General features: G+C 39.5%; 1 protein-coding gene across 1 annotated transcript in view; it reads left to right on the top strand.

Annotated features, from left to right (window-relative positions):
- The window catches only part of TBC1D1 (TBC1 domain family member 1), a 47,900-nt gene extending 31,987 nt beyond the window's left edge, over nucleotides 1-15,913 (top strand). The window contains exons 14-18 of the mRNA XM_066548511.1: nucleotides 2,981-3,225; nucleotides 3,661-3,820; nucleotides 8,181-8,350; nucleotides 11,027-11,197; nucleotides 14,113-15,913. Coding sequence (XP_066404608.1) covers nucleotides 2,981-3,225; nucleotides 3,661-3,820; nucleotides 8,181-8,350; nucleotides 11,027-11,197; nucleotides 14,113-14,310 — 944 coding nt within the window. The 3' untranslated portion in view covers nucleotides 14,311-15,913. The remainder of the gene's footprint in view (nucleotides 1-2,980; nucleotides 3,226-3,660; nucleotides 3,821-8,180; nucleotides 8,351-11,026; nucleotides 11,198-14,112) is intronic.
- The last annotated feature ends 6,868 nt before the right edge of the window (nucleotides 15,914-22,781 follow it).

Genomic DNA, 22,781 nt, shown 5'->3' with positions numbered 1-22,781 from the left:
GTGGTGGTCTAAAATTAAAAGAAGGGTTTGTGATCTCTGTGAGATACTTAAAGAAGGTAACACACAAAATGCCTTTGACTATTTAATAATAGGCTGTTGGTAAGAACTGCTTTTAATCTGGTGTGAGAAACCAGGAGCTGATGTTTTTTTCCAAGAGGATCACAGCTCTTGTGTCTGAGATACTCCCACACTGAACTCAGTATTCAATATGCTCTTCCCTAATAAAGATAAAAAGTCAATGTCTTGCAGAGCATAGCACTGACACTTTGGTTCCGAGGAGCTGTATGGGTCAGTTTAAGAAGTCCATTATCACTGCATTTGATTAAATGAATTTGCAATGAAAAACTCCATCAAAGGAAATTATGCACTGCAAGTAACCAAATGTCATGATAAAAATTTTTGGGGAAAGTTGTACTTGGACTGATCTGAATGATTAATACCCATTGCATTATTTTCTTACATCTTTTCTCCAAAGCAGTAGTACAAAATTGTCCCATCATAATTCTGCTCTTTATAACTACTCAAACAGTATTTAAGCATTTTTCACTGCAAGTGGATCTACCCCCTTTCTTGCCTGATAAGGAAGGATTACCTTTACCCAGAGCTGTCTGGGAGCCCTCATTTATTATTTTATTAAAAACTTAATGTGCTGACTGTCTTCAGTGGGTGCTAAACTGTGAGAAGATTTGTCAAGTTTAAATGGTGACCTAAGCTTTAGATTATAAAGAGGCTGTTTTCTCATTTTTTGCAACACTTGGTAAAGTAAGTCAAAAAACCAAAGCAGTGCATAGAAAGTACATAGGAATGTGAAGGAACAGGTGTGTTTCTGCAGAAAGTGGCGTGAGCAGAGGTGGGAGAGGGTGGTGGTGGCTGTCACCTTCACTTTCCCCTACTTGGCAGGCCTGCCTGGTTTTGACTTGGTGCTGGGAAAGTAACAGTGCAAGGAGCTTTAATGCCAGCTGGGAAGGGGCAGTGGTGGCAGTGTATGTAAATTGCCTCCCTTCAGATTTTGCAAACCAATCTAGGCATTCCCCTGGACCGAGCAGTGCCAGACAACAATCTTTTGTGTTTGAGAGAGACATTAACATACAGCCAGAGATCATTTACTAGCAAATACCCTATTGGTCCAGCATACCTGGTGTTGATAGCCCTGGCAGTGAAGGGTGGGACACTGAAGTGGTTCAGTAAGAGGTGAAAAGTTAAAAGTTTTGTGCTGGATAAATTAATTGAACACCTTAGCAGAGGGATAGTGCTGGGATGACTCCTGGACAGTAGGGAGCACAGTCAGTCTGAGCTTGGTTGTCTCAGATAGCAGACTGGGGCTTACTGGCTCAGCAAGCTGTTCATATTTTCTACCTGGTTCTGCACACAAATACTTCTCATCTTAGCCATGTGCTCTTCTTGTAGAAACAAATGACTGCTTATGTTGGCAAATTGGTAACTTCATGGTGGTTTTCATGCAATCTGCTGTTTCTCCAGGGTGCTATTTACCAGCCCACTAGCTGAAAGAGGGATTGGGCCCTGTCATAACCATAAGGTTAATCAGGAAGCTGAAGACTTCCTAGTGCTTTACATTGAAGTACTGCTGTGCTGCATGGTAACAGACAGGGTAAATGGATAGGCAGTTAGAAGGGATTTGCATGTTCTGACTTGTGTGCCTTCAGGCCATCAGAAGCATTTTCTCTTAATCTTTAAGAATCCTTCTGAGAGCATGCACTTAATACCTTGAAAGAAAAAAGCTATGTTCTCACTATATAGTGGTTGTAATACTTGACAACCTTTCCCCAATTAGGATAAGTAGGTCTTGTTAACACAGTATGAGCCAAAGCTGTAATAGTATTGCTCACACTTAGTTGAATTGATGCATCCTAAGATGTAAATAGTGCTTCCTGAGGCTGTGAGTGTGCATATGGATGCAGAGCTAAGATATAGCAGCTGTTTTGCTGGCCCAATTTACATGTCACAGTGCTAGCATTGTAGGAAACCATCCATCACTGGGTGTTTGCTGAACATGGTAGGAAAATTAGGTTTTGTTTTATTACGTTTTAAAAAGTAAAGTAATAGGTACTTACCTAGAGCATTCTGGGGCTCTAGCAGTATCACAGTTCATTTAGTCTCTTCTGGGTAGGGCCAGAGATCTTTGCTCCAAAATAAAGGCTAAAATTCTTAGTTAAGCCAGCATCAGAGCGCTCAGAAGCCTGTCAGTTTGTGAGTTTAGCAGTTCTTCTCCTCCTCCATTTACTGGTTTTTAGAACTTAGCGTTCTTATTCTTGCTGAGCTTGTAACTCTTTTTCATGACTTAGCAAGAAACGAGCTTTGCTGCCTGAGTGAGGCAGTGCAGGTCTGCCTTTAGCCTGTGCTGTAGTAACTTGTCCTTCAAGCAAGGGAATGCAAGCTCTTTCTCATTTGAAAGCCAGAAATACTTATTCTGTAACATTCAATTCTGACACCCTGGCCAGGGAGACTTACTCAGAACTGAATGCCTTGTCCCATGTGACAGGCTAGAGCAGCTTCCAGATGGCAGAAGGACTCTGCCCCAGGCTTTGTCTTGAAACAGGAGTTCTGATATTATCTGGTAGCAGAGCAGCATTCCAGGAGCTAAAGGGTGGGGTAGTATTTAACAAGTGGGCAACCAGAAAACAAGATCCACTTAATACTAGAACAAAAGAGGTATTCAGATTTCTCCTCTGTTGAGGTATTTCACAGAGGAAGTTTGATAGGGGGAGGTTTTTTCCTAAAAGTGAAAAATTTGGCTTTGGAAGTTTTTAAAAAAATCTATAACAAAACAGTGGTAGAGTATAAGAGTAAATTGTTCTGTATTATTAACTTTCTTATGGTCTTCCTGTGGGTTGACTCAAAATCTACTTCTCAAAAGAATCTACAGTTTTGAAAGACTGTTTCATTTGACAATATGATATGGTTTTGGGGGTTATGTTGTTCATTTTTTAGTTTCAGTCACTAACTTCAGCTCTTTTCGCAGGGCGCACATTTCCAACACATCCGTACTTCTCAGCACAGCTGGGGGCTGGGCAGCTGTCACTCTACAACATTTTGAAGGCCTACTCACTTCTGGACCAGGAAGTAGGATATTGCCAGGGCCTTAGTTTTGTAGCAGGAGTTTTGCTACTTCATATGAGTGAAGAAGATGCTTTTAAAATGCTGAAGTTTCTTATGTTTGACATGGGCCTGAGAAAACAATATCGTCCTGACATGACAATTCTGCAGGTATGATTTCATTTTTTTTAGGTAAGATATGCTAGTGTTAAATAATAATAATGCAATACAGGTAGCATTGTCAGAAACGGAACTTAAATTGAATTCTTAAAAATAGGGAAAGATAATCTAGGAAAAGAATACATCATCTTAAATGCATGCTTTTCAAATCAAAATACTTCTGGGGAAACTATGGAAAATAAGAAGACTTCTGTTGCATTCAAATGAGGTTCAAATGACCCTGCAAATGAGCCTGCTGTAGACTCAGAGGTGACCCATCCTGTGTCTTTTAGGTGGCTTCCAGGTATTTCTTGTTTCCACACAATTTCATCCAAACATCAATTGACAAATACCTTTCTCTGTTTCTGACAAGGATGAAGCATGGACTTTGCTATTATGAATGTTAAAACATGTTGATCTTTAGTCTCTTGTTCTTATTCCATGCAGATCCAGATGTACCAATTGTCTCGACTTCTTCATGACTACCATCGAGATCTCTATAACCACCTGGAGGCTCATGAGATTGGCCCCAGCCTCTATGCTGCTCCCTGGTTTCTCACCATGTTTGCCTCCCAGTTTCCCCTTGGATTTGTATCCAGAGTGTTTGGTAATTCTTCATAAAACTTCTCTCTGTTCTTTCTGAAGTCTTACATGTGGAATCTTGGTATTATTATAGCATTACTATCCAAGTAGATTCAGACACCCAGGAGAAATATTTTGCTTACTGTGAACAGAAGAAAAACAACAGAGGTCATCCTATGGAATGTGCAGTATATCAGTAAAAGTGGAAGAGAGAGGAGGAAAGTAGACAACAGTCCCTAATGTCTTTTCATCCCCATTATTACATTTTCCCACCTTGTAACCACTTCTGGAGAGGATGTAAAATTTGATGCCATGAAGACAGCCGTTATATTATGACAATGACACTTCAACACTAACAATTAGTTACTTTCGAGCTGAAAAGAGATGTAACAAAGGCATCATCTGAAAAGTATATCCATTTACTCCATTATCATAATTTCCAGCAGTGTCAGCAGAAAATTAGCTTGAGCATTATGTTTTAAGACACACACACAGATGGCCCTTGCAGTGTAATCATGGATTAAGTCTGCAGAAATACAAGATGTTTAAACTAGTGTTTCTTGTCCTGACAGTTTTAGTTCCAAAAATGTTTGGAATCATCTGGGGTTTAGTTTCTAAAGTCACTTCTGTTGCCTATTTTTAATATCTACAGAAGCTTTCTTTTTTAATTAAATTCCAGTTAAGAATTTACCTTGATGCTTGATCTTCTGGGTGTATATTTCATAGATTGTTTGATGTCTGAGAAGATGCTTTGTTTCCTTTTCAGTTGTTTGTTTTTCCACTTCATTATGTGGTACTGGATTGTCCATAATGAGTGGGGTGGATTGGAACTTTCTCCCGAGTTCTTCTCTTCTAGTGAGAAGCCAGTTTCATTTTCCTTAGTCATTTAAGAAATGCAATGAGGAAATTGTTCATTAGCAGATTAATATTGACACTTTCTTGACTTAAAAACAATATGGTCCTGCCTACCACAAATAGGAATATAGAGCTCAGGAAGAACCAAAGAGAATCCTGTCTAGTTTCTGTTTAAGGGCATGCTAAAAGTAATGTTAGAAAAGCTCACAGTGAAAAGGATGGTGTATGGAGTAAAACTATATGTCCCATGATTAGCATCCAAACTCCAGGGAAAACAGCATGTTTTTTTTTCTGGAAGAGTGCAAAGCAGGTTAATGTGCATCAACAAGTATGTAGCTGACAGTAATAATCTGTAGGAATCAAATTAGGTGCTGTATGCAAGTGTCATTTACTGAGTTTATAATCAGCTCATCTTTTTGTTATTCTTAATCTTTCATAGTATTGTACATGGTAAGAAGTGTTTGAATGGGGCAATTGACTGCAGTGAGGTTGTAAAAGTGCCTTCTGTATCCAGTATATTTGGATTTCTGCCTTAATACACAGATTAGTATTTTCTCTGTCATTGAAGGATTGTAGAGCTTTAGAAAACAAAGACTTTGCATTAGAATAGAAGGCACAGATACATGATCTCCACACATCTGATTTTAGATCAAGAAGAGAAAAGCATGTGTGACAGAAACTGTTGCTTCTTAGAAACCTCTGTTGTTTTTAGAAAGTTCAGTGTGACCAACACTTGCAGCTTTGTACTACATATTTTCCTTAAATTCAGTATTTCCTTTGTATTTAGTAATTTCCTTAAAAAAGTATTTACTGGAGCTATGTTGGTTAGGAACATTGGACATTCTCTTACATTAGAAAGTAAAGTCTTATCCTCACCCATACTAAAGACTCTGAAACACAACTTTAAACAAAAAAGTTTAGAGCTGTCACTCTGCCAGTGGCTGTCAGTGGCAACATGGCAAGTTAAAATCCAATCATTTTTGATCTATATATTCACACATTCTTGCAGAACATACATATACAGATTTTCATTGCTCAGTTATTAGAACCCTTGGGAGGGAAGTATGTTGATGCTGAAGTGACTGAATTATAGGTTACTAACAGTCTGAGAATGCACTGCCATTTTCAAGCATGTTATCTTCTGAACCTCTAGTTGAAACTAGCCCACTCATATTTAATTATATAATTATTACAGACCATTCTTTTGGATTTCCATAGAGCATGCTTTTTGCAGACATCTAACAGGCAATATGTAAAAGAAATGGGCTAGACTGTTTCATGAATCAAATAGCAAAACTCCTTTTAAGTTTTCATTTATCTGTCCAAACTTGGAACACTTCTGAGCAAGAGCTGATGAAAGTAGAGTGTTACGAAGGATGCATTCTTTAGTAACCCTGCTTACTTATTCATAGAGGAGATTTGATAGAATAGTGTTTATTTTGTTTCAAGATTGTAGATAAAACTTAATTTTTTTTAATCTTGTAGGCTGCCAGTCATGCTGACATTAATTTGGGTACCTTCACTGTGTTGTTGTTGGCTGGGAGCCCACTTAATATGAAGCATGGGGAGTGGATAACAAACAGGTCTTTGTTAAGTACTTGCTGTTTTAAATGAGAGAGGGATTTCAGCTCAGTCATACAGACTTTCATTAACAACTTTCAGGTCACCTTGAGTTAATCTGCATGTCATTATGGGGCAGGTGCTGAATCATAAAAACACATTCTTTTTAGCTTTGCTTTTTTCACTTTGTGTTTCTAGCTGTTCTTCAGTATTTCCTGTGCTAATATAGAGCTTTCCCTATGAATCATTTTCCCATACTTTTGAGTTTCAATAGAGAATTGAGGCAGATACCTTCTCTGTTACCACTTTTTAATCATTTCTACCACTGGAGTTCACATTCAGCTCAACACAGCTGATAAATGTTGCACCCCTTCTAGGACAAATGGCAAGAAAGTGTGAGATTTGTGGTTAGTTTTTACTTGTGCTTTTCTTTCTTGGAGAGAGAGAGTGAAATGAGTTATGGCTTCAACATTGCAAGCTAAAGAGTACAAGAGGGGAATTTCATTATCATACAAATTTGGAAATAGAGTTTGGTTTTACTAAGAAAGGCTGTTAGTCAGTGCTTTCATAGGTTCTTCACTACATCAGAGATAACTGTAGTTTTGCTAGTAGGTGGGGTTTTTCTATCTCTTTGCTTTACTCTTCTTTTTTTTTCTTTCTTTCTTTTTTTTTTTTTTAGTATCAAGGCTTTTTTTTTTGTGTCACCATGCTACTTCTTATGTGAAGTGTGTGTGTATTGAAGTATTGATCGTGGCTGCATTCACAGCTTCAAATACAAAGTAGGGAAAGAACAAGAGAGAAGCCCTTTCAAAATAATTTTATATTTAGGAACTATAATAAAAACCCCACAGTATCTTCTATTCCTTTATCACCTCCATCAGTATTGTTTAATTTATTAGATGCTTCTGTCTGTAGCAAGGTGAGCCCTTCCATGAAACCAGGAGCAGATTCTGACAGTAGCAGGAAAGTCAAGTGCAGGGCAATGCTGTTTGTACAGACTGGGTTTCTTGTCTGATGCCTTTATTGCAGACTTCTATTTCTTTACTCTATAAATACATAGGCACAAGGAAAGGAAAGGAAAGGAAAGGAAAGGAAAGGAAAGGAAAGGAAAGGAAAGGAAAGGAAAGGAAAGGAAAGGAAAGGAAAGGAAAGGAAAGGAAAGGAAAGGAAAGGAAAGGAAAGGAAAGGAAAGGAAAGGAAAGGAAAGGAAAGGAAAGGATATTGAAAGGAAAGGACATTGAAAGGTCACTGTATATTGTGGTTTCAGTGTGCTTGGTATGCCAGGTGCTGTCATTGCAGGGCCACCTGCAATATTTACACCTAAGCTGTATGACTAATATTTCAGGGTATTTATTAATATCCTTATTAGCATATTAACAGAAGTGGTTGAGACACATATTAAAAATAAACACATGCACCTGAAACTTGAGGCTACTGGAAAGTGTGCATTTAGCCTCATGTGCTAAATGTTGTATTGTGGTTTTGTGGCTTTTTCCACCACATGAGAGGAAAAACGAATTTCCGATCTTCAGTTGTGTCTTCAGGTATAGGCTTTTTCCCTGTTGTATTAGGATTTTTAAAGGGCATTGGGATTAGATTTCTATTGAAATTTATATTCCTACAAACATGAAAACAGCCCACTAAACTATTACATGCACAAAAAGTGGCAACATTGATAAGCTTGACTACCTAGTTTATTGTAGACTTAGCTTAAACTTGAATTGCTTTTTTTTTTGGTGAAAACTCACTAAACAAATTAGTAAGTGATTGTGCTAGTCAGATGTACTATTCACAATAATAACCTTGATCTTATAAAACTTCTAAAGCCAAGAGCACATGTCCAGCACAGTGTATCTAACCTCCAGGGCACTCGTATCAGAAGTTGTTGTCCTTTGACTATTTTTTGCTTTGATATTCTTGTCAAAAGATGTGCTTGCTTGATATAACCTGTTTTTTCCTTGTTTTCACAGATATGCTCTTTCTTCAAGGATCAGAGGCTATATTTAAAGTGGCTTTAAGCCTTTTGGGAAGCCACAAGCCCTTGATTCTGCAGCATGAGAATCTAGAAACTATTGTTGATTTTATTAAAAGCACTCTCCCCAACTTGGGTTTGGTACAGATGGAAAAGACCATTAGTCAGGTATGAAATAAACTGAACACGTGGTATGCAAAGGAATACTCTTGTTAAGTTCTCGACAGAAAAAGCAGAACAGCTACTACTTCAAGCTGAGAACTCCCTTGTAGTTTGGAAGATGTTGAAAACTTCTGGAAGCAGATGACTTGTAAACCAAGATGACTTAGTAGCTGTGTATGATATTGTAACCATTGGTTATTGTCACTTTATGAAACCTTTAGTGAAAATTAATTCTTATTTCACCAAAGCTCGCCTTCCAAGTCTCATATCAGAAGCAAAATTTGACTTGCAAGAGCCTCACAAATGTTAACCTTACTTAATGAAATTAGAAGCCTTCCCACATGCACTCTGTCTCTACTGGCTTTTGTGATGCTGGCCCAGTGTGTAACAACAGCACCTTTCTAATTCTGTCAGGAGTACATGGGGCAGTGCAGACTGTTGCAGTGAGTAGTGACTCTAGACAATAAAACTTGGAATCCCTGATGCAATTATTTTGAACAGCAGACAAGGAAAATGATGCAACATTGCTAACACTCCAGATGATACTTATGTATTATGAAAAAAATGGAAATTATTTCAATTAAAGCTTGCCTGTTTAAAAACCCTACATGTTTTTTACACTTGACATCTAAACTGCTTCAGACAAATGGAAGATGGGCTGTAGCCAGTTTTTCTGAGAAGGCCTTTTGTGGTCCAGAACATAGGGGCTGCACTGTGCAGAACTGCAGATGCTGACTCCCCCCTCAAGGGCTGCCAGAGATCAAAGCCTGTGGGTTGATAAGGAAAGCAGCAGCACAGTGCTCTGCAGAGGGCTGGTGAGGGGCTCCCCTTGAGCCCTGGCAGCAAGCTTCAGGGGGACACAGCTCACATTAGGGCCAGAAAAAAGGCTCCTAGTGCTTACTGTCAAAGGAAAGGAATGAGAGCTAGAACGTCTGTGCAGGAGGAAGGAAAGCAAGGAATTTCCAAGGGGCAAAGGGGGTTGTGTGTTACCTGCCAGGCTGAAAAACTTGCAGTGTTTAGGTGACCTGCAGAAAACCATGTGCTTTGAGCTGAAGGAGGGAGGGAATGCTCTCTTTAGGCAGCCCTGACTGCTCTAAATTGGAAGTGGGAAAGTAGAAGTGAGTAGAAGGAAGAGCAGTTCCCCACTTTGATCAGGGCTGACTCTGAAGAGAGCAGCTGTTTGACCAGCCCACAGTCCATACACAGCTCCTGGGTTAATCCCCATGCTCCTCATCCTTCTGCAGCATGGCCTTTGGTTCCATGCCTTAACTTACTTCCGTGCCTTCACTTAACTAGGTTTCAAATCAAACATTTTATTGCCTCATGGTTCCCTTCTTTCAGATTTCATACTCTGGTTATGACAGCAGGGATCTCCCTCCCTCCTCAGGAGCACAGAGGCTAAAAGCGGCAGAGGTCATAAGAGGAACTAACTGAATTGCACTGCTTGTTTTATTGAAATTTCAACAGGCTGTCTTCTCCAGAGATGCTCAGATTCACAGAAAATGAAAACTCCCTATGTGTAATCAAACTCAAATTAAAATTGTATTTCAGCCTTCTGTGCTTAGATGCTCAGTATATACATTTCTGCTGCTATTTAACTATGAGATAATTTTTTATTGGACACAGGACAGAAACTTTTCATAATCTGATGTTTTCTTTAACCAGCAGTTAAAGTTTTGCAGACAGAGCAGATAAATAAAATAGGCAAATGTCCCTGTTACTTTTAACAGGTATTTCAGATGGGATTTGACATTTGACTCATTTTCAAAATGAATAAAGTACAAGAGGTTTAAAAATAAAGAATGACCCTGGAATTTCCCTTCTTTGGCTATTTTTCAAATACATTTTTAAATCAACGTTTATTTCTTCTATGTTCTATAATTGGCACACTTGTCCTTTTCATTTAGTACCTTCTTCACTGCTTGTAGTGGAAATTGGAGTCATATTAATGAATAATTTGTAGGCAGATGTTTGCCAAAACCTAGAAAAAGGAAAAGAAAATAGTAGGTTTTATTCCCTTGGGTCATTCTGCTTCTCAATTTATTTATCTGCTTTTAAAATAAAAGTTTTTCTTAATATTCATAGATAAGACTGAGCATTTGTTTCAGTGATTCAAATTTAACAATAATAGAAATCTATTTTGATGTTACATTATGTTTTTGTTAAGTGTGTTAGTGTAAGAAAATTTATTCTTTCAGTCTGTAAAAATACTATGGAGTCATAAATAAAGATAGCAAAGTCTACTGTTTTTTATTTAAGGCTTTTATTTTACTTAAACCTTACACATGTGGCAGGACTTGGGACCACACTTTTTCTGAACTGACAGCTAAGTCTGGGTTCTGACTAGAAGGGTTTATGCCAAACTGAGATGTATTAAATTTGAAAAGGGGAATACCCTACAAAGTCCACACCCTCGAAACCTTTAGTGTAAGTAGTTTTGCTGAAGTCAGGCAGCAAATCAGTAGCAGAATTTTTAAGTAGATCCAGTACCAATGTATTGCACTCTACTGCCTCAGGGTTGCCATTTCCACAACAGAAAATGTGAATGCCAAAAAAATAAGGGTTTTTTTGTATGCATTGATTAAATATCTGAGTCTAGATCTAGATCAATAGATTTTAAAGCCTTGAAAGAGCAACGATTTTGATCTGCACAGCACCTAATAATATTTTTCTATACAACAGGTGTTTGAAATGGATATTGCCAAGCAGTTGCAAGCTTATGAAGTTGAATATCATGTGCTTCAGGACGAGCTTATAGATTCATCTTTAAATGACAATCAGAGACTGGATAAATTAGAAAAGGCAAACAGCAGCTTACGCAAACAAAACTTTGATCTCCTGGAAGAACTGCAGGTAAAATTAATATCTCATATAAAATTAACATTCTAATTTTCTAATTTATGCACGACTTCAGAACAGCCTGTCCTACTCCACATCATAGGAGGGATTGGTGTTTGGTCTAGTGAATTTAAAATGTAGCCACTTAAAATGTTTTATTTAGTTTAGCCCTCAAAGTTTACATGCAGAAGAAATTCTGAGGGGTGGTTAGAGCATATACTTGCAGTTAGTGAAAAGTTGATTCAACACACTGCCTCTTCTCTTGTAATTAAAATCATATCTTTAGAAGATAACTGAAACTAAAGTGCTTTTTCAACTTCATTTTTATATTTTCAGTCACTGCTTTATTACAGCAGAAATAGTACTCTGACAAAAATGGGTATACTAATTGTAATGTCACAATTTAGGATACATTAGAGAAAGGATACATTGTCTATAAAGGCATACATTCTATTGCAATTTTTTAGCTGTTTTTCAGATTGTTTAAACATTATGTGAAATAATAATTTCTAAAATATATATTCTGCAGCTTTTTAAGAGGCAGCATACCTGTTCTTTGTAAGGGGTTATTCTTTGCTTATCTGAGTAAGAAGTCAGTTTTCTGGCTGCTTTATAACAGGATGTTTGCTATAGAACTTTTGACTGTGCATTTAGTTTGATGGAGAAAGGGACTTCAAGGGTAAGAAGCAGACATTTCAAACCTCTTGATTATTGTTAGACATAAACTTTGTAAGATAATTGGTGAGGGAAGTTTAGGTTTCTCAGAATTGGTTCTTTTTTCCTGACTAAAGCCAGTCAATCATGCAGATTTAGATTGCCCCTCCTAACAAAAATTTACCTCAGCTGTACATTCTGATCCTGTGAGATCTGATCCTGTTTTAGGTTCTAGGTTGAGCCTTAGAGAAGTCAGAAGGAAAGGCACTCTTCTGCAAGATATTTTCATAAAGCTTTGGGCAAATATGGACAAGGAAATTGTTGGATACAGTAAGGGGAAGATAGATTTCTGGGATGATATTCAAGATGTGATGTCCTGTAAATACCTGTATCAAGGATCTTCAGCTTGGGAAGTGTGGGCTGGACAGTGGACAGTGTGGTGGATTGAAAACTGGCTGAAAGGCTTGTGATCAGTGGCACAGAGTCCAGTTGGAGGCCTGTGACTAGCAGTGTTGCACAAGGTTCAATAATGGGCCCAGTATTATTTGTCTCATTCATCAAGGATTTGGATGAAGGGGCAGAGGCCTCCTCAGTGGGTTCACTGAGGGCACAAAGCTGGGAGGAGCAGCCAATACCCCAGAGTGCTGTGCAGCCCTTTAGAAGGGCCTTGGCAGGCTGGAGAGATGGGCAGAGAAGAACTGAGTGAAATTTAACAAGGGGGAGTGCAGGGTCCTGCAGCTGGGGAGGAATAACCCCAGGCACGAGCACAGGCTGGGGAGCAGCTCTGTGGAGAAGGACCTGGGGGACCTGGTGGACAACAGGCTGTCCATGAGCCAGCAAAGTGTCCTTGTGGCCAAGAAGGCCAATGGAATTCTGTGGGACATTAGGAACTGCATTGCCAGTGGGTCAAGGGAGGTGATCCTGCCCCTCTACTCAGCCCTGGTGAGGCACATCTGGTGTGCTGTGCCCAGTTCTGGGCTTCTCAGTACAAGAGAGACATGGAGCTCCTGGAGCAGGTCATCAGGATATGAAGAGAAGGTGTGAAGTGGATGGAGCCAGGCTGCACTCAGAGGTGCAGAGCAGTAGGAAAAGAGGGAATGGGCAGAAACTGATGCATAGGAAGTTCCACCTGAACATGAGAACTTTACAATGTCCTTGACTGAGAACTGTCACAGGTGGCCCAGAGAGGTTGTGGAGTCTCCCTCACTGGAGATATTCAAAAGCACTCAGGACACAGTCCTGAATGACATGCTCTAGGGGACCCTGGTTGAGCAGGGAGGTTGCAAATGGATGACCTCTAGGGATCACTTCCAACCCTATCCACTCTGTGATTTTGTGATCTTCCACCCACTCCTGTCCCTATAGACTTGACAGCCTTAAGCAGTTTATTATGAAGCTCATCTCCACCTGAGTACTGGCAAGTCAGCAGCTAGAACAGCAGGGAACTTCAGTATCTAACACTGTAGTGTTGGAGCAATCCCTTTGTCTTGGAGATGGGCTGCATCAGACCTTGTTTCATAGGGTGGAAGGTGACCCATTGCTGATAGGAGGGAAATGCATCACCAGATAATGTCAATGGGTCAGTATCATTTGTCAATACTTTGTCCCCAAGGGCTGAACTTTTTAACCCATCATAATTACATGATGGGTAGTGGGCTCATCAGAAAGGGAAATACTTTCCTGAAAGCAGAGACCACCCTGTACTCATCCTGTCTCCAAATGTTATTATCCAGTGCTGAAACTTCCAAACAGATATCTGACGTTGTCAGAGTACCTACAGGTCTCACATGATGACTGAATGCTTTGTTTCACCATGAAGTAGAACACCAGTATGTGCAGCCTTTTGAAGGGGAACTACTGAAATTTTTCACAATGTGTTTTCCATTTGCATATTGCTCTAAATCCTCTTCTCCTTTGCCTTCCGACCTGGTATTCATTGGACTCAATGTTGAGGTGAAATGAGGATGCAGCTAACATGTTGAGTTGTCTTTGTTTTGCAAAGCAACAACTGTGGCTAGCTAAAAATATGTCCCAACTGACCAATACAGAAGCTTATCTTAACCTGCAGTTCTTCGGTATAAAATTTGCAGATTTGGCAACTTTCTAATTTCATTACTTTGCATTATATTTTGAGTTTAATTTTTCATAATTTCTTTAGTGTTTTATATATATTCATGTATTTCAAAAAATAGTTTAAAGATGGTTTCAGTCATCAATAAATTTACCATTTTTTCCCTTCCCATACCTTCTCCCCTCCTATCTTTTTACTTCGATAGGTGGCTAATGGAAAAATCCAAAACCTTGAAGCTACAGTAGAGCTTTTATTGACCAATGAAGGCAAACTGAAGCAGACCATTCTCACTCTTGAGCAGGAGCGAGCAGCTCTGCTGAAAGCTGTGGAAGAGATGCAAAAAAAGATGGGTGATACAGATGGGAAGCCTCTTCTTACTAGACAAGAACTGGATGCTGACTGAGCTGCACAGTTGTAAGGGAGCAGAGAAGCTGAGCAAGAAACAAAGGGAAGAACTGAGTCATTTTGTCATGATCCATGGGGATTTGACATTGTCGTGTTTGTTGTACACACCTTACTGTGGCAAAGCAAGATAAGGGCATGGTGGCTTTCCATATCAGAGAAGCTGGTTGCCTGGGGAAAGACTCTTCTCTTCCTAGTATGTAGAAATACTGTGAAGAGTAAGATGCCACATAAGAAATAGTAAACAGGAGAAACTTGCCAGTGTGTGCAGTCATATGCAATACACTGTAAATATGGTATGGATTCTTCAATAAGTGCTTCTAAACCTAAGTGCTTTGGGTTTGTCACACTTTTGTTTGTGTCTGGATCACCACCTAGATAATTAGCACATCCTTTAGAAGGTCTTTTGAAGAAATATGTCAGTGTGAAACCTTTGAATGGATGACTGTCCCGTTGCAGCTGTGCAGTGGTAACATTTACAGGTGATTTGTATTGGACTTGAAATTTTTGTTGATGTAATTCCCCTACAGCTTGGCTGGGTTCTGTTAATTATGTTGTTTACACCTCAGAAAACTGCTTCCTGATGCTTGAAGGTGTGAATCCATTGAACTCCAGGGAGCTGGACATTATCATATGTAACTATGCATAACTGGGGTTGCCTTCCTTTTTTTAAGTATGTTGGTTTAGTATATTTCTTCTTTAACTACCATTAATTTAGTGTATTGTTAGTTAGCATTATCTGATAAACATACTGTATATAGTAATTGCATTATTCTTAACAAAATATACTGACATTAATTTGGTGAAGCCTGTGACTCTTGCAGCATCATTCAAGGATTTCTATTCAGACTCTTCAAATTTCATCTTATTTATTTCTGATCTGCTGTGTGATGTAAGACATTGTTTTTTCTGGGAAAGTAATATCCACTGTCATTTTTTCTCCCTTTATTTGCTACTCTATGCCCACCCATCCTTTAAGAAATCTAAAGACTTTTTCTGAAGAAGTGGAGTCATTTCAAGAGCTTCATGGTGTGCCAGATATGCTTAAACTGTTTCATAAAGGGTATAGAAGTTCTAATTAGGACACCATTATTTTGCAATGCATCTTTCAAATAAGATTACATATCTAAAAGAGTAAGTCTCACTTTTCTTAATGCAAAAGTAGTTTGCAAGCCAGTTAAAGCAACATTGTGCAATAATACCCATGGATATGCTGTTGTTGGGTTAGCTTCAGAATTAGGAATATTGCCATCGTTTTTTTCAGTCACTAAGCACTGAGTTTATAGGCACTGGTGTTTTGTTATAGTGGAGATTCACCCAGGACGTGATTTTCATATGTTTGGTTTTTGCAAGTCCACTTTGTATTCACTTAGTATTGAAATTCCACATACATCAGTTATTATTAGTCCATTTACCTCTTAAGCTTGTTTTTTTTTTTAATTTGGAAATCCACAGTGAAGCTTATGCTTCATGTTTAAAATCTTGTCATAATGGACCTCATACTGTCAGATCACTCAGTAATGTTGCATTTTTACAGCATAGTGCCATAGTTCATTCACTGACTTTTTAACAAAAGCAATAAAAATAATAACAATCTATGCCTACATCTATGTTGTTATATTTTTTTGGTATTCAAACACAAAATCACAGTTGGTGGGGTGCCAGTTCAGAACCATGTGAGATGAGACTTCTGGAAGTACGGTGCTGTCTACAGTGGTTGTTAATTTCCATTCAGCTCCCTGGTCCAATGAAACAGTTGCTTCTATATAGTTGGAAAAGCCTAAAGTTGCTTGTTACCTATTTACTAGTTCATGCTTTCTGAGAACAGTGACTCTAGTTCTCATCTAAGTGCACTTAGTAATGCACTTACACAAATTCTCAGTAAAAGGGTTTGGACTAGAAGTTGAAAGGAAGTAATACCACTTACCAAGTTGCCAACTTTGTAAAAGCTCAGGGCTTTTCCATCCAGAAGTATGAGAAAGAAGTAATAGAGCCCAGAGCTAGTCCCAGATACTTGATACTCCAACTATGCTGTAGCTGAGCATCCTTAAAAATGTGTAAAATTAGGTCTCCTATTTTCTGAGCACCAGAAATTGTCATCACATACCATCTCCCTTATGAATAGTAGCTTCTGATTCAGAGAATATTTTTTTTAAAGCCACCTGCAAATCAGGTGGAATTTTAATTGAATCCCTCAGCAGAAATAGCAAATTAACCACTCACAGAAAATCAAAGTTGAAATAATCCACATTTTCTCCATATCACTTCTACAGATAAAAATCCCCAGCAGTGATGCCTAATCTTTGAAGAAAAGAAAAAACAGTGAAGAAAGAAGGAGGGAAGGAAGGAAGGGGGTTCATTGGTATGTGCAACTTAGGCTTCCAAAGGTACATGACAAATGCAGCAAGGGATGCAGTGTAAGTGTGCTAGTGAGTTACATGGATGCAGTAGTCCAGAGAGAGACTAGCCTGAAATGTGGCAAGAACTGATGTTGACATGTGCAACAAGAAAAAGGCAGGATCTCTGAAACCTTTGCAGTGAGCACTGCTGCATGGACGGAGGACTGGCTGGGGTGTGTCGTGGTCATCAGTTCTGGTTTGGTTTTCTTCCAGTGAGTAATTGTGGTAGGTGCCTGGGACATGCTGTGCTTCCAACTGTCTGATGTACTTCTTTTTGCCCTGGTGTCTATTTCCAGAGATCATTAATTCTTACAGAATTGGAGAAATGATACAGTGCCTATCGAGGGAAAATCAAAGCACTTTCATAAAGGCACAAGTTCTCTTGTTTAGAGTGAGAACTGAGTCACAAAAAAGTGCAATGATTTGCACCAAATATTTCAATTTCTCACTGGTTGCTCACATCCAGTGCAATCTAGATCTTCTAAGTCATGTCAAACTGTCTTACTGGTCTTCTGAAAGATTGTTCCAGAAGGTCTGTAACATGTACTTGGTATGTCAGGCAATGCTCTGCCAAAACAATGTAAAGTGGGAAATGCAGGCACTGGAACCTTGTCCTTTACTGGCAGCTATTCCTCCCTCCCAAAAGTAACTCTCTCAGTCCCACTAAAACATGTTGTGGCCTTGCCAGGTACCTCTGCAGGTACCCAGCACACACCAGCTCTTGTTTGACACGTGCTGGAGTGGAGGCACTGCCAGCAATTCTGAGCAGCAAGGACTGTAGTATAGCAGTCAATAAATATTATTGGAATTTTTTTCAAACACAATAATCTGATAGGAATTGCATTATTTAGGACTAAATCACAAAACTGCAGCTAGTAGGACTCTGAATGAAGGACAGTAGTCTCTGCATGGCAAAGAAGGCAACAAAGCTGATGCTTTTTCTCCTTTGGGATCTTATTCCATCATTCAGTGGAGCAAGGAACTGAATCAAGTTTTTTTACTTCAAGCCCACTACAATAGGTGCTGCAATTCCACTGTAATAAAACAGCCTGGTATGTCAGAATGGCAGAGCATACCACTTTGTCACCAACCAAGTCAGGTGGGATACTATCAGTGCCCTCACTGCATTCCCCTCTCTCCTGGAAATTTGGCTGCTTAATTAGATAATGTACACATCTGTCTTAGAGGCTTTTCAGCATTGGGCCTCAATGCCTGCTGGCCTGCAACCATTCAACAGAAAGCTGGAAGAAGCCAGCTGCTTCCAACACTGCCACCATCTTTTAGGAGATGCATTTAAACTGCATTTCCTGTGCTTGGTCCTTGCCTGAGCTATGTTGCAGCCACACCTGGCTATGTACCCTTTTTGATCCTGGCCTATGGGCTTGGCTTTCTTGCTTGAGCTCAGCCTTGACTGGTCATCTGAACTGTTGACCTGCCTTGCTATTGTTTTTTGAGTACTGTGGGACATGCCCCTTGTCAGTAAGTTGTTCCCTTTGCCTGCCTGTCACCCTCAGCCCCTGGCTCAGTGTCCCCTTCAGAGCAGCCCTGCCCTTGCTGCTCCCCAGCACACAGCTCAGGTTTCATATCTGCACTGCTGCTGTTTCCAGGGCTGGGCTGGCCAGGGCTTGTTTAGGTGTCTGTGCATGCCACTGCTCTTCCCTGAACAAGCCAGCCTGTTCTCTTAGAGCCTGCTTTGGCACCTCCAGCACAATGGTTGCTCTGTGTAACACAGCCCTTTACTAGTCTCCTATCCGTTTCAAAATTCTATGTTCACATTCTTTTCCACATCAAACACTGCACCGTATTTGCAAACACAATTTTGGTGTTGATGATACCAGAAAAAATGCCTGAAATGAATACATTTTGACTACAGCTGGATGAATGCCATGGTTGCTTGAGGCACCTTAGATCATTGCACAGCATTTATATGGTGTCACACCCTGTGACATGAAGCAATTTTTCTTCAACAGAGCTTTTCTAGAGCAGGTGCGTGGGAGGGAGGAGAGCTCTGGCAGCCAGGCCAGCCATGGGGACTGCAATCCAGGCACTGCCTTCAGAAGGCACATGTGGAGCTTACTCCCACTAAGTTTTACATAACCTAAGTTAGAGTGGGTCACTAGGCACTCATTTGCTCATGTAGCTGCCAGAAAACGTTTCTTTCATCTAGACAAACCTGAGGCTGCAAGAATTTTCTGTGCCTCAAAATAGGCCTTTTCAGCATAACCCAAAGCAAATTAAGAAGGGCTTCATTATGTACAAGACTCTAGTTATTCTTTTGTATAAATGCACTTTTCCTTCTATCTAATTGTATCATATATTTTCATGGCGCTAGAAAAGTGTTGGGGCTATAGATGCTAAAACATGATGAAACTCCTCTTGCAGACAGAACAGAGATAATTAAAACAGGGCTTCTGGAGAAGCTTGTACTAGCTCCCCATCCCTGACTTTTCTCGTGCATCATTTCAGAACCAAAGACATTTTAGAAAAATTTCATTACATTTCTTTTTTTGATTAGGAACAACTGACAAAAATGTTCTGACAACAGCCATTCATCCTAGGTTCAACCAAATGCCTGTTTCTGTCATTCTCTAGAACTCTTCTGTAATATCTTTCCTTTTGTTAATATTTCACATTTGACTGCTTGTCTGCAAAGGAGATAGAAATACATTTTTCATTTTCTAGGTAAAAGCAGAATATGATAATTATCTTTTGTATCTGTCTGGTCCTCTGCTACTAGTGAGACAGTGAGTTTCCACTTCTCAGTAGTTATGTGCAAGTCATTCTAATCAAGATGGTCCTCAGGAAAAAAAGTCTTGCTACAATTTGGTTCATCCTATTACCCTATTTCAAGTTCAGTTTTCTCAGATTTCTTTTTTTTCCTAAGTTTTTACAGGACGAGTGAATACTAATAACACTCCTATATACAGTCTCTTTTTTCTGTGTTTCCAGCATTTGATGCATAGGATGTTGTTGGCTCTGTAGATAGTGACACTTCTTGTAATGTTGCAGATTTGAAATTGCCAAGGCAATGGTCGTCTTAAAGAGCATTTCTTCCATGTACTAGTTAAGATAAGCTGAGTAGCTTCAAGAGTCTGCTGCTGGCTGGGACTTTGAGCTCATGAAGTCATGGATTCTTGCTGGGATTAGTGGTACATGTATGTCTTCCCAGCTCATTATTCACAGTTTTCTCTTAGGGCATATCACAAAAAGTCTGACTGCAAAACAAACAAAACCTGAAATGCGGTTGTTGTTTAGTGTTTAATGGCCTGATACACCAATTGTCTCTGGTATTTTTTGATAAGGAATCTTAAATGGTGGTTTCAGTGGTTAGAGACTGAGGTAACAAGCAGATACAGAGGAGCAGTGAACCTTGCAAGTGGTAAAATAGCAATGTAATTAGTATGTAAGTACAGAATCATTCTAGAGCCTTTGAAGCTCATTCTATACAGGAAACATGTCCAGCAAGATGTTAACAGCCATTATGCTCATTTTTGAGAGAAGGAAAAAAAGATGCTTATTAAAAATTGAAAGAGATGGGCTGATAAGGCATGTAGGGCCAGACAGGATAAAGCTGTGACATTTTCAAGACCTGCAGTAGGATGTCTGATATACCATAAAGAGATGTGAGTGCAAATACCCATTGAACTGAGAGGCAATACAAATCTGAGCATAGTGAAATCATTGGGATAAGCCTCAGAAAACCTTCAGGTGTTTTTCAGTCCCTGATGGACAGGCTTCAGTATCAGCAGGGTTTTTCTGATAAAGAAAGTGTTCTGTTCTTTTCAAGCAGTGGAGAAAGTCAAGCAAAACCTCATTACATAACATAGTCATCTTGTCAGAACGACCTGCTAGAATGGAAAAGAACACTTGTTAATACAAAAATATCTTCCATATCTTCCAAGAGCTTCTGGCATATCTCTGGAATGCACTGACATCTTCATCATGCTGAGAACAAGCTTCCATAGTACCTAGAAATCAAATAATTTAGGTAGCAAGTTCAGCCACAGACACTTAGAACATGTGACTTTGCTGGAGCTTACACGAAGGCAGTCCATGATGCTGATCTATTATTATGCAGCCCCTAATGGAACCATTTTCTGGTGATACCTGCCACCTTACCTGATGTTTAATGAGAAAGTTATTTGCTCACAAATTTGGGGTTTATTATTTGACTGTCACGTCTCTGACCTTAACCTTCATTGTTTGGCATTAAACTCCTAAACTATGTCAAAGGAGTAGAAAGGTTGTTTTAATGCACTGACTTTGCAGGAAAACAAGAAAAAGAATGGTGAGGCAGAACATATGTAGGTGTTTTACCATGTCTGAACAGAAATTGTAGCTGCAGAAACTCCAGGTGGCCCAACTGTCTCCTGCAGGATTTAACAGGATAGAGTGATGGAGTCATATATAACTGCTGACTTCAGTGTTACTGCATGCTGCCCTAGATACACTGGCTGGCATGAAAGGTGCCATGCAAGCCATTACCCACACTCCGGCAGCTGCCAAGTTCCATGTAGGGTAGGAGAAAAAAGTCTGTTTTAGCCTAATTCCAGCAGGCATAAACAGTGTCTTCTATGCTCAGAAGAACATCTTTAGGCATCCAAAATGATTAGCATTTGTTTAAAAGGAAAAAGAAAAAGAAAAAAAAAAGCCAGCATTTCAGATTGTTCCAGAAAGCAATACTATTTTAACTGGGGCTAATGTTTAAAAGACATGACTAAATAGGTACAAATTAAGGCAATGTGTGCTTAAAATTGTGGACAAATTAAGGAATATATATTTGGACATTTGAGTGGATCTGTGTTAATTATTATTTGCTGAGTTTATGTTGCAAGTACAGTAAATTCTTGTTTCCCCTTTTAAAAAACCTCATGCCTCAACAAAAGATAAAAACTTCCATTGTCAGCTTTTGCTTAAAAAAGAAGTAGGAAGTTCTATGATTAAAGGAACATAAGTGTATGTGAGAGAAGGAGGAAATGAGAGTTTCAGAAGCAAAGAGCTGACAGCAGGGATTTACCCAAACCCTTTGTGTGACCTCCAGAGAGATCCCAGCAAAAAACATGCAACAGTTCACTGCTGTGGGCTACAAATTTCAGGAATTTTTAGTTACTGCAGTGACTAAAACTTCTCTCAGAGAGAAGGTTATGATATACTTTCCCTCTTCTGCATTTCCCTCCCACCAGCTATTCTATATTGCAACATAAAGGTGGGACATGACACAACACAGACATAAGCAGAACATCTGCAAGCTCTGGTGTCTGTCACTTGAGCACCCTGTCCTGATGAGCCAAACAGTCAAGAGGAAAAGCATCACTGGGGACTAAGGTACTTTCCTTTGTGAGCTGTGAGGTCCACAAGAGTCACTGGCTCTGTACTAACACCAGTCCTGTGCATTCTGGTGAAGCATCTCTTCTGGAAAACCAGCAGCATATGATGCAGCAAGTGTCAAGAGATGATGACTCTTCCACTTTCCCTGGGAGTTTGATCTAGAAGGGTTGACCCTTCTTTTGTTCAAACAAGAACAAAACATTGAAGACCCTGCAGAGCCAAAAGATTTTGTTGTTGTTGTTGAGGCAAATCAGCCATTGGAATGGAGTTCTTGAAAGATTTTATGTTTTCTCCCAGATTTCCTTCATTACCAAGCATGGTTTCTGCCCAGAAATTGTTGGCACTGCCAGCCCTCTTCCCAAAGGAAATTAAGGGCATGAGCAGTCTTGAAGCTTTTATTGATACCAGGATCTGGCTCTTTCAGTTAGAAAAGAAGGATGTAAGTTAGACATGTACCCACCATTCCTGATGAATGGTTCCAAATATTCCTGATGAATGGTTCCAAATTCAGCTCCTCCCTTCCGTTCCTGATTCTTGGCTATTTCCCAATGTGTATCTCCACAATTCCCAAGAAGCAGATTTACAAAAAGCTGTCTGTGATCTGAGATATACTAAGCCTTCCGAAAGAGGTATTTCATTTTACCCAGAACCCACAACTTATTGCTCTGCTTCCTGGCCAAGTTTGTTAGTTTGAGCTCAGTGCAGTCCCAAACTCAGGAGTTACATGATTCCCAGTTTGGAGTTA

Source organism: Molothrus aeneus, chromosome 4 (assembly GCF_037042795.1).
Source record: "Molothrus aeneus isolate 106 chromosome 4, BPBGC_Maene_1.0, whole genome shotgun sequence".
Classification (NCBI taxonomy): Eukaryota; Metazoa; Chordata; class Aves; order Passeriformes; family Icteridae; genus Molothrus; species Molothrus aeneus.
The sequence above is the reverse complement of the archived record's forward strand: the minus strand, read 5'-3'. Positions and strand labels throughout refer to the sequence as shown.